The sequence below is a fragment of the Cydia pomonella genome, chromosome 10, assembly GCF_033807575.1.
Source record: "Cydia pomonella isolate Wapato2018A chromosome 10, ilCydPomo1, whole genome shotgun sequence".
NCBI lineage: Eukaryota > Metazoa > Arthropoda > Insecta > Lepidoptera > Tortricidae > Cydia > Cydia pomonella.
In genome coordinates, this window is record NC_084712.1 from 20911611 (window position 1) to 20924669 (window position 13059).

At 36.8% G+C, this 13059-nt stretch overlaps 1 protein-coding gene across 1 annotated transcript; it reads right to left on the reverse strand.

Annotated features, from left to right (window-relative positions):
* Nucleotides 1-576: 576 nt before the first annotated feature.
* Nucleotides 577-2234, reverse strand: LOC133521718 (polyglutamylase complex subunit TTLL1-like). Its single transcript, XM_061856781.1, has one exon. The coding sequence runs from the start codon at nucleotides 1873-1875 to the stop codon at nucleotides 577-579; it is 1299 nt and encodes a 432-aa protein (XP_061712765.1). The 5' UTR covers nucleotides 1876-2234.
* Nucleotides 2235-13059: the final 10825 nt, after the last annotated feature.

The window sequence follows — 13059 nt, forward strand, 5'->3', positions numbered from 1 at the left end:
GTTTTTTGCCATTTGGCTACGGAACCCTAAAAAGCAGCTCTTGAGCACTATAATAAAATTAAAACTAAATCTGCACAACCGCCAATAAGTGCCGAATTTTAAACTCCCCCTCAGAGACCTAAACTCGAGTTCAGATAAAACTTGTACAGCATTAACAAGTTAGGGGAGGGGGAAGGGGGGTTATTAGCATATAGAATAGCCTGTGGCTGGTGTTATTTTTCCGGAGCTGACATTAGAATGTAAATAAGCAGCATGTGCTACTTTAGATGCACTTTATCGTGTGATATCAGCTTTATTTAGATTTCTATGCGATAATAGTCGAGGTTTGCGATAACATTGGGTTACTTATAGGTAAGAATAGTGCCCCGACATGGATATCAGCCGAAACAATTATTTTTACTTAACTGAAGGGAAAATAATAATACAAGTTTATATAATATATTATCACTTATGATAAATAATACAAATAGTTATTGAGACACGAACAGGTAATAAGACTATTCTATAAATATTATACAATGTATATGCTACAATGTATCCTAGAGAAAAAAAATCGTAAGTGTATATCATACTTTCTTACTTATATTTACTATTCCTTCCACGTGCCCCTGAACTAGGTTCATCTTTTTCGAAAAGCTCTTCATCGATTAGTAACTCAAAGCTCCCCAAAGCTTCAGCATTCGGTAACTTATTCCACCGGACGTCTGGCACACCATCCGGCGGCAACACAACGGATAAAATATTGTCTATTAGCTTATACTTCAGTATTCTGTCGTTCACTGTCGTAGACGTTAACGAAGGTGAAGCGTTCACTTCCACCAACCAAGGCTTCAACTGGTTATCTATGATGATGTCATAACCATAACACTCAAAACAATGCCTGTCGTTCGCCATTACCGGTGCCACTGCCTTCAGGGAATGCACAATAAGCCACTGCATCGCAGCAAATAACTTCTCAGTCACAGCTCTACCTCGCGTACCCTCCAAATACAATCTCAAATTTTCCACACTCATTTTCCCCCCGTGTATGCTATTGTAGTCCCCGCCATGCTTCTGAACACTTACATTCGTAAGATGCACGTACATATTGTCTAGTTCAGTAACACTAGTATCGTATTTCACTGTGCAGAATCTACAAAAGCCGAGTTGAAACAGATAAGCTTTGAGAGGGCGAAAAGAAGTGACCAACACGTATAGTCTTAAATCGAACTTTTTGCCGCCGATCAGCAGAGGATTGTCTATATACCGAGAAATAACGTAGCTTTCCTTGCTTAGCTGCGGGTGGAAAGGAGTTTTTGCTTCACGGGACCATTTTTTCAGCTTCGATAGTTTGTTTATTAGGAAAATCCCGGTGCCTTGAGATTTTCCACACGGCTTCATGATCCAAGTGCTTTGCGGTGACTTGCGGTATTCTTCCACGAACATATTATAATCCGCTGGTAGGACGAAGGTTATCGGCACGAAGTCAAGATGTATATAACGGGTAACTATTTGACCTCCTGGTAGTACAACTTCTGCTTTTTCCGCTAGTAAACTGCCTTCTCTCTCGAGTTCTTTTCGGTAACGCTTAATATTTTTGACGAGCAAATCCTTTCTTGACAACTCGTAGTGGTTTGGGAAGTGATTTATCATTTGATTGTCGTTCATCCGATAACCGCTTTCTACGCTGAACAGGTTTCTACAGGTTTGCGTGGAAGCCCAGTAGAAGTTCCATTCGTCATCGGGCCCGACCTGATTCCAGCCGCGCCGCTCAAAGTTGCTCAGCAAAACCGACTTTTCTAAATCCGTGCAAAAGTTAACGCGGCACCTTTCGACAGCTGGCACGTTCACTCGCCCGTACAGGTTAGTAGCTATTTTTTTCGCTTCCTGATTCATTGTTGCTGGTCCCGTGTAGTCAGGCAGAAAGTTTGGTCCATTGCCCAAATATTTGAGGCACGGGTGGGCCTGTTGTCATGACAGTGGGCAAATAAAGTTGCGAGGGCGATAGCGAACGGCCCTCATTTCACTATGACTACGTGTAAACACGGGTCCGTATTGATTTTTCTCGAGTTTTTCGCGTGAGTCGCAGCTGGTTTGTAAATAGAAACATTTTGAGAGTAACGGGAACTAATAATTGACTTATTTTAATAATCGCTCGTGAACTGGCAACCTTATGACCACTTTAATGAAAAGTGCCACAGTTTGTTTACAAAAAAAGATTGCTTTAGTTATAAATATTTATGTGAATGTCCAAAAATAATATACTTTTTCGTTTCCTACAAGACGTGAAATTATGTATTATTTTATTTTTGTCTGATTATTAATTATTACTATGTCAAAATACAAACAAAAGATAATAATTTAGTTTTTTACCACAGAAAACTCTACAAACAAGGAAAATAAAATTAAGGCAAAACAAACAGAACAAAACAGGAATTTCCTCGTTCAGTTTCTGTAATAATAAGGATACACGTGTTACCTAGTTTTTGCGTATCGTTCATGATAAAAGCCTTAGCTAGAGCGTAGTAGATATAGAAGACCTATCATTTAAATAGAACAACACGAGCCCTTCAAGTCTTAACATTTTATGTCATCATTGCGCTACCCCTGCCCTGCCTACGAAGCTGATGGTCCCGGGTTCACATCCTGGTAAGGGCATTTTTTCGTGTGATAAGCATGGATATTTGTTCCTGAGTCATGGGTGTTTTCTATGTATTTAAGTATTTATAAATATTTATATATTATATATATCGTTGTCTAAGTACCCTCAACACAAGCCTTATTGAGCTTACTGTGGGACTTAGTCAATTTGTGTAATAATGTCCTATAATATTTATTTATTTATTTATATATTATATATATCGTTGTCTGAGTACCCTCAACACAAGCCTTATTGAGCTTACTGTGGGACTTAGTCAATTTGTGTAATAATGTCCTATAATATTTATTTATTTATTTATCACCCTGTTGCATTTTAGCTTTGTGCGTATGAAAACTTCTCTAAAAGTCAAAGTCAATATATTCTTTATTCAAATAGGCCTAGCAACAAGCACTTTTAAATCGTCAAATTTTACAAATATCATCTTAATCTAAATATCAGAGCAATTTATTGATGCAGTTATTATTGTTCTCAAAAAAAAAAACATTGAATTATTATAGATATGGTAAACTTAATAATAAGAATTTCACAAAAGGATCGTCAAACACCACAAAGCTCTCCAGACATGCTCTTAGATAAAGTTAAAAAATACAACTAAAATAAAAGATATAAAACTATTTACAGCCCATAATACTTTTTTAAGAATGTTTTCTTTAACACTCTCTTACAAAATGTCTTTAAAAATTAAAACTATGAAAGGTTTGTACTTTAAACAAAAACAAAACGTATTAACTTAAATATTAGACAAACGCAAAAGTTTGTTAAAATTATCAGCAGTATGCTGCACTAAAAATCTTTGTATTTAAACGTATTATGTTTTGGTCAACCTATATATTTATTTTTGTGCGTATAAGCGCATATGGACAAGTCTAATTTTAAAATTCAGAATTATAAATAATTATACTACTATTGGACCCGGGTACGTGCTTAACTAAGTCCAAAAGAGAGGTATGGGCATTGTGAATGTCATCTCGCTTTGTGTCGTAGGGCACAGCACAGCCCAACTGGGGAAGTACCTCCGCCTTACAGAAAACTGCAGTCAAATAACACTAAACCCTACTCATAGTGTTGTGTTCCTGCCGGTGAGTAATGTTGCCAGAGCTCAACGAGGGCGCGGAGAGTTAGGGTCGGCAACGCGCATGTTGCAGGCGTCCATAGCCTACGGAGACTGCTTACCATCAGGCGGGCCGTATGCATGTTTTCCACCGACGTAGTATAAAAAAAACTAACAAGGTGACAGTTTTTAAGAGAAAAGAATAGCTTTGCGATTCTAACGAAATAACGGTACTTTTTCTATGAAATTCCATTTCGGGAGGAAAAGGTTTTCACTAACTAAAAGTTACTTTGATATTGTTGTCGATCGCATCAGCATGTTTTTTCTAGATTGTATTTCTTCGCTTTAAAAAAAACGGTGATGCAAATTTTGAAAATAAATCTATATACCTGGTTTTCATTGTGTCTATAACATACTAAAAACCATTGAAAACGGAAAATATTTAGAAGTGGAAAAGCATTTTCTCTTTTTGTCTGGACGAATATCAGATATGCACCCTCTTAACACAAATAATTAAAATATTATATTTAACGCATGTACAAAATTAAAATACTCACGGGGTTGTATGTCAGTCTTTTCCATTTACTATTCTCTGCATGACAAATACAAAGTACTAAAATATGTTACCTGAAAGTGCTTATGCCACGAACAGCCAGCCCCTCACCTTGTGAGCTAATATATCAAACGGAAGGCCTACTTGCTAAACATATTACTGGAAAAAGAACGCGTCGAAATAAGTTATTGCACTCGCTGGTGCAAAGTTACACTGAAGCTATATTTTCTTATAAATACAAAAATATGCATAGATACAGTATACGCAAAACATATTGAAGAAAACGTAAGAATGCTCGACTATATTTTTAGATGAATCTCTATCTCTTTTTCAATTTTTGACATATATGTGCATGCATCGGAATTTTTGATCGTGTATTGATAACTTTGTTGTACAGTAATTAATAAACTATGAAATAAAAATAAGTAAGCTCCAAAATAAATGTTCTTAGAAAATGTTTAAAAAGCATCGGTTTTTACAGTTTTACTAGTGTAAAACATTCCACCAACAACCCCGATGTATGCATATATGGTAGCAATGCACCTGGGAGTAATGTCGCGCTGCAATACTGCAACAGTAACGCTGGTACAGTCTAAATCCGAATGGAACCTTTAGCAGCTCTCGTGGTACGTAGACTACGTAGCATAGTGTGCCAAAACTGATATTCCTTTGTTTATCGTACCTTATTACCAACAAACAGGGAATTAACAGACCGCAACATCCGTTGTCATGATACAATGTTGCCAACTTCAGAATTTATCTACAAACGTCTTCCATGTATAGCAGCGGATCTTAAACTTTTTTGGCCACGGAACCCTTTTGGAAAGCGAAATATATTACGGGACCGAAATTAAAAAAAATGTTCGTCACTTTGAACCAGACCAAACATATGGCAGAGCTGGTTTTAGTTTTTTTTCTTGTTAATTCAAGTGTTCTGGAGCGCTGGTAGCCTAGCGGTAAGAGCGTGCAATCAGGGTTCAAACCCCGGCTCATACCAATGAGTTTTTTGAAACTTATTTACGATATATCATTTGATATTAACCAGTCGCTTTTTGGTGAAGGATAATATCCTGAGAAAACCAGACTAATCCCAATAATTCCTAGTTTACCCTCTGGGTCAGAAGGGCAGATCCTCTAAAAGAGATTGGGACTATCTCATATTGGAATGATGTCAGATCCATGTTAAATTCTTTCGACTTAATCAAGTCCTGGCTATTTTCGCGCGGTAAAAATAAAGGAGACAAGTCAAAAGCGGACCACCAGGAAATAACAGCAATTGCAGCAAGTATAGCCGATTAACCAACTTGTGCAGACAATTTATCGTAACGTAGGGCGTCCAGATTTCCCGATTTTTTTGGGATGTCCCAATTTTTTGTTATTAAATTTTGAAGTCTTGAAATATTATTATAAGAAATCCCATTCGGGACAGTGAATAGTACTAAATTGTAATGGAGAGTTCCAAAACCTAAAAGACTAAGCGAAGTTTTCATCTACAAAGAGTCGGACCTGAAAGGAACTCTGACCTGGTCACCCTAGTTTCACGGCACAGTCTTTGACAGGTGTCAGAGACACATGTTATAAAACTTCTTCAGTTGAACAGATCAAAACAATGTTTATATTTATCTATGTCCTGTCTCTGTCCGATGAAGTAATATACATATATTTATTTTACATTTTAGAAACGCTCGTACGCAAAAAGCACTTATAAAAAGAATCAAAATGACTTCTTCATTGTTATTTTTTCTAGAAACTCAAAAAATAGGATTCCCCAAACTTCAGAGCAACATCCGAATTCCCCAGTTAAAAATCAGGAGATCCGGATAAATGCGGGACGTCTGGTCACCCCAGTCTCACGGCAAGTTCCTTGGACGGTTGCCAGAGACACATGTTGTAAGACTTCTTCAATTGAACTGCACAAAACAAAGCCTCTATTTATCTAAGTCTTGTCTATGGCCCGGGATTGGTACCGGATGTTGGCGCTTTATCAACTGTGCCCGTATAATAAACAAAACTACACGTGAAGGTGATATTTATATTTTACGAAATCGTGGTCCCTTTTCGAATCAAACTAGCGTTTCCTGTAAATTACAAAAGTGAATGTAAAAAAGTGAAAGTAGTGCACTACCTATATCCATATTCAAACCAGACATAAAGAAATTTGTGACCGCGGCCGATAAAACGTCCCACTTTGTCGCTTGCCATAAGGATGCCTTGACAGGTAATTCGTATAAAGATACAAGCTAATCTCGTCCTTATGGCAAGCGACAAAGTGGGTAGTATTGCCGGCCGCTGTTCGCGTCCATACTTTTGTAAAGTTCTTTAATATATAAACTGTTACCAAATATCCCGTGAGATGGCGCTGTACCGGGAGCTGCGATTTCTACATCACGCTATCGAAATGTTTATAGGGAGTGTATATAAGGGTTTGAGATTATTTTGAATATATTGGCTTTATTTGTGACTGGTTGTTTATATTCATAGTCAATCCTCCTAAAGTAAAGAGCGCCCTTTTTGAGAATTAGGAGTACATACAGCCGCAGTCCCATTTTAGGAACATTTATAATGCGCTTTTATGCGAAGATTAAGCCTGGCAGTGCAAAGGGTTTTATTATTATGTGTACAACACTGCCAGCATCCTAGGGAGCATTCCAGAAGCGCGTAGCTTTGAGGAGTTATTTGATATTTAGTTTTTATGTATAAAAATATTTACTTAGTTATACTTATGTAAAAATTCTTACAAGCATCGAATATACGCTTTTTAATGTCAATAATTATCACCGGATAGCCCAGAGAGAATATCGCAAAATATGGTGGGATACAATCTCAAAAAACGTATGTAAAGCATCACAACATTTTATTTTGCCTTGAGATAGGGTCAGTACAAGCAGAATTTATTCCATCCATACAGTGGGTATGCACTTTTGCAGCAGTAGATAACACAATTTTTTTTTTTGTATTTTTTTTGTGTCGTAATAACGCTTTGGTGAGGATTTAAGCTACAAAGTACTTAAAAGATACGTAAACAATTGCTAATGATACGATATTGATTAGATATGTCAGTGTCAAAAGTGACGTTTCTTCAAATAAAAGCGTTAACGCATCTTTAGGAAAATTTTGACATATCTTAAAGTTCGAATCGGGCCAAGAGTCTAGTCTGAAGGACTTAGAATCCAATTTTAGATTTATGCTCTACGATCGGAAATTTCTGCTTATCCCGCATATTCGGTTGATTGAAGCGATTCGCAATAAGATCGTACGAGTCTTTGGTATTCCACTTTACCGAGCATGGGCGAGGCGAAAGCTTGAGCAAACATATAACCGCATTAAAGCATTCAAAACATTAATGTTTAAAATTAATAGTGGTCATGAAACGTATTTTATTCCCTACAGATATAGGTAGTTAAGGGTCCCCAGCAAGCTGGGTTCTCCATACAAACGTAGTTGACGCTCTCATTTTAAAACAACTAGCTAGACTGCTCTGAAACTTTGTACTTACAATAAGGTATATTCAATAAGGTATATAAGGTATATAAGGTAATAAGGTATATTCTAGGGCTGTAATTAGTTAATGTAACTTTAGATACCGTAATTTATTTGTAGTTTTGCATGTAAGTAAAATGTATAATTCTTGGTGCAATAAAAAATATTTACTTACATAGTTATTAAAATGCAGCGAATTTAAGTTTTAATACAAAACTAGTTTTTTTTCGTTTGTTTCATAAACTGGAGCTATAATGTGTCTCTACCCTATAGACATAGATGAATAGGACGTGTCGATTAGGGTATTACTAACCTATATACAAAGTCTCATTTCAAATGACACATTATTAATGGAGAAATTAATGATCCCATCAAAAACATTTTCATGCAAAATGTTCCCAAAACGAGACCATAACTCTCGCACTGTTAAAAAGCTACCAGACCTCTTCTAGAGCCAAGCTTCTAACTCTACAAGCCCTAACTTCACAAACTTAACACTTTAGTCAAAATATATGGCTTGGCCGTTTTGCTACCGTCACATCGACGTAAGGTGAAAAATGTATGACACTATTTATAATTTTTTATCATACAATACTTCTTGTAGTAACGAAACGGCCGTACGGTTTGTAGAGAACGAAACGGTTTGTAGAGGTAGAAGCTTGGCTGAACAAGAGATCTGATAACTTTTTGACCGTGCAAGCCTTATGGTCTCGTCTTGGCAACATTTTACATGAATATGTTTATGATGGGATTTCACTTCTTATTGTAAGTTGCTTATGACAACCTTTCATTCCCTATTTTAAAGGGTTGGGGGGGATTTAATATAATAATAATTCAGCCAATATACGTCCCACTGCTGGGCACAGGCCTCCTCTCGTGCGCGAGCTCGGGCTATAGTCCCCACGCTAGCCCAATGCGGATTGGGGACTTCACATACACCTTTGAATTTCTTCGCAGATGTATGCAGGTTTCCTCACGATGTTTTCCTTCACGGAAAAGCCAGTAAATATCAAATGATATTTCGTACATAATACAATAAAAACTGTTTTTTACTGATTCCCTATACAAACTGCAGCCTCTTTGTCCTCCCCCTTTTCACTCTTACGGGATGATTTTGGGGTTAAAAGCTATTCTTTATCCTTTCCCATAACAAAAACTATCTACATAGCAAATTTTAACTAAATCGGTTCAGCGGTTATTGAATCCGCATACAAAATTCTACCCCCCTTTTCACCCCCTTAGAGGCAGAAAATTTCGGATTTTTGATTTTTTTTGTTATTTATATACTAATACTATCCTACATACCAAATTTCAGCTTCCAGAGACTTCAGGAAGTACCCTAAGGATTTTGATGATCATCAGTGAGTGAGTCAGTGACGTGACGAAATCGGGTTTTTTAAATATGTATAAAATCTAAAATATGAAAGCTATGCAATTGAATTTTGTGAACGATTAACACAGTATGCTCCTATTTATTGATGATTTATTTGAATTAATTTAACTTAATTTTTTTTTATGTTTATCTAATCAAATAATTCACCATATTAGAACATTCCCGAGAAGGAACTCTACTCGGGATCTCGATCAATGTCTAGAGAGTAGACACACGTATAAATTAATTACAGGACTAGAAATACTTCTTGTAATTGTATGTGCAAAGTTTATTACAATAACACACAGTTTTTAAATGAGAACGGAACTCTGTTTGTATGGGAAGGTGAAACTCGGCCGAGCTTGCTGGGGACTCTTTAATATGCCAATCATCCATATTGGTTACGGTTCTCAGGGTCACATTACACTGGTCGGTTTATTGAACTCTTGGCTATATCTTGAACAACGGCATAAAAATATGACTCAGGTCACTGCGTCCAAAGTTTGTCAGCGAACCGATTGCTTTGATGAGATGACTGTGTTATTTTAATCATCAGTACCTCTAGTGTAAATTTATTCTATAGCGAAACGTGACGTACGCGTTTGCTTAAAGTCTCATTTTGTATGGGATTTTGAGTTTCCAAAACGTCCCGCTTGGCGCGCTGTTTCTAACTCACATGCAAAATGAGACTTAACGCAAACGCGTACGTCACGTCACGCTATCGAATAAATTTAGACTAAGGGTTCAGTACGCAAGGCAGACGATTTTAGTTAGACATACACTTTTGTTTGCTATTTTTGTTTATATTTTATCTTGATTAAGTAATTTTACTTTTACTTTAAATGGCTAACGGTTGTAAGTTTAATAATATGTTTATTATAAAAGTAAATAAAACATTGTTCTCATTATGATAAGGATTTTTCTTATATTTAAAGATGCATTAGCTTTTAATGGACTGTTCAAAGCGGCGTAGGTTCAGAGAGCGGAGTTTTTCTAGATAACTAGCCTATTAAATGAATTTTTCAATACCTGTTACTACTTTTACACGCGTGTATTAACCTGATACCATCGCCGTCATTTTCGGACGCACAAAGGACAAGATGAAATCCCAGGAGAATTTAGAATCCCAACATTTTCCGACCAGAAATATATTGTCCAAAGCAAAAAAAGGCTTAAGTGCCTTCGAATTATTAGTGCTCTTAACCCTTTTATTTTATGGAGCTATAACCCGAGCCCTTTAGGTGATTTATGTAGTTCGCGACAGGATTTCACACCGAGAAATACCGAGATTAAATCCTTTTGTCGTTCGCGTTCGGTAGGTTTATTTAGGGTACAAATTTTTATTTGGAAGTATTTATATGGGAGAAGGTGCCTGGATTATCTTTAATAACCTTTTTTATGTTTGGCGTTTATTTTTCGTCATTGTCGTTTTTATCTAAATTCTCAATTGAAAGTAAAAATATATAGTCATGTTTTTTTTTAAATACATAAGTATTTTACTTTCGTATTCGAAATAAAAAGTAGAATCATTTCAGCCTCGGACTATTGGCGCTCTCACCGCATTCGAGCGCCAAACAACCTCAAGTGCCTTTCATCCCTTAGTCAACAATGTGAAACTATCATTATTTATTTATTTATTTAAACTTTATTGCACAAAATACAAAACATAACGTACAAATGGCGGACTTAATGCCTAATGGCATTCTTCACCAGTACCAAGGAGAAAAAAAGATGATATTTATTAGAACTTTATTATCGAAAACAACTGAAAAACTTAAATAATGTTATTAAGAAAGAGAGAAGTCTAGAAGTGGACTTAACTGAATTTAGTACCTCCATTAAAACATTATCTATGGACAATCATATTTTTGCCGCAGTAAAGTCTATCAAAATAATCATTTGTAAGGCAGTGTCTTACCTGAGCGAATAACTCGCGGCGCCGCGCGGGTGAATTCAATCCTTTGATACCTATGGAAGTGTCCTACGTGGGCGATCTCTGAATGCCGTTGGGCCGCCGCCGCGCCGCGTCGCATTCGCGAGTCATCGCCCACGTAAGCCGCGCTGTAACTGTTCACATAAATTACTTAAAACACTTTGCAAACACTCGCTCCGCCAACTTACAAGTACGTACAGTACTTATTATGATTTAGGAACTCCCCTTTTTATACAAAGGACGTAAGCGCCACTATTCCTTACTCACCTTACGCCGTATAGTGTAAGCAGGATGTAATGAATGCGTACAGTAAGCCCAACTATCGCGTTTCCGAACCATTTAACATCGTGAGCCGCTGCGCGAATTATACTGGAGGCGTATTCTTATGGTAATAACAGGTTATGAATTTGATCTGCCCTAGACGGTGACCCTGCCTATAACGCCGATGGTCCTAGGTCCCAATCCCGGTAACGGCATTCATTTTTGTGATGAGCACGGATATATATATGTATCATGTCCGTAACAAATCCAGATTAAATTTATAACCTGTTATTGAAATCAGAATACGCTTCCTGTAATAAACATCAAAGATATCCGGTTTAATGTAGCGAAGTAAGAGACACATTCGAATTTTTCTCTAGATTTATATTACTTATGAGCATTTTTACATTGTTCGATCCGATATCGGCTGTGGGAAGAACGTAAATTGTAAAATATATGTGCTTCTTTGTGTTTATTTATGCATTTACTAAATGATTATTACTAAAAAAATATATATAACGCAAAAAAGGCGGACTTCGTGCTATATGGCACTCTCCCGCAGCTTTTTTTTTCATGAACACCTTCCGACATTCGATATCGGAAGGTGCTTCCGACAGTTTTAGTTATGTCGGACGATACTTTTTGTTTGTGTGTAGCAATATGTTTCTAGTAGTGTGCGTGATGTGAAATGAGCGAAAGGGATAGACTTATGTATTTTTTAGTATTGTTTGTCCTTGTCCATTGTAGGATCCTACATCCGATATTGGATCGGAAAATGTGAAAACGCTCTAACGCCCGCACCATATTTTGGTATGGGTATGTTGCGCATGCGCATATATGGTAAGGTCTATGCGGGTAAATGTTGCTGCGGTGTAATTGGCCTTGACACCTTGTTTACACAATAACTGGTGTGTACAGAAACAACAAAACAAAAAAAAATTACATAAAAGTTTTTTTTCTTTACTCATGCTCTGAAAGTGCGTCGTTGTTGTCCTAAAAAGTGTGTAAAAATTATACTTTTCTACTCTAGAGCACTGTACTTTGTATTAATTAATTAAACTATAATTATTATAATTTAATGCAATATACTAATGTAATGTGACATGATCTTAGGTTGGTCGAAATAAATGAATTTATTTATTACTAAGACTAGCTTACATACCAAATTTTAGCTTTCTAGGACTTCAGGAACCACCCTAAGAGTTTTGATGATAAATGAACGAGTCAGTGACGAAATCGGGGTTTTATAGATATCAATAAAATCTAAAGCTATGCAATTGAAACTTTTTATGTTTAATAGGTCTACTATTGACATCATATCCCGAGAATTTTGATTATCTGGGATAATCCAAACCCAAGTTATGAGGGTTCCAAAAAATCACGAAACGCTTCGAGAAAAGGTGCCCTTGCGCTTCGCTTGGCTCGCCCCAGCGGAGGCACTACCGTGGCCTCAGATAATTGTATAAATCACGATTTCCGCCATTCCGTCATGTCCATGTCCCCTAGCACAATTTCACTGAATACTTTATTTAAGTATTGCGACGTATAATAACGTAGGCTCCCCTCCGAACGTGCGGCATCGATCAAAGGCCCCCACGTCCGGATCCGGTCCAATTTCCACGTACACACATGCTTTTCTTGTGAGACATGTGTTTTTAGTTTAGTTGATTTCTATATGACTGTTCATTTGCTGACATTGTTAGATCTATTATTGATCGTTAACGAAGATTTTCGTTTCAGTTTGGGCAAAAATGCTAAGCTGGTTCAT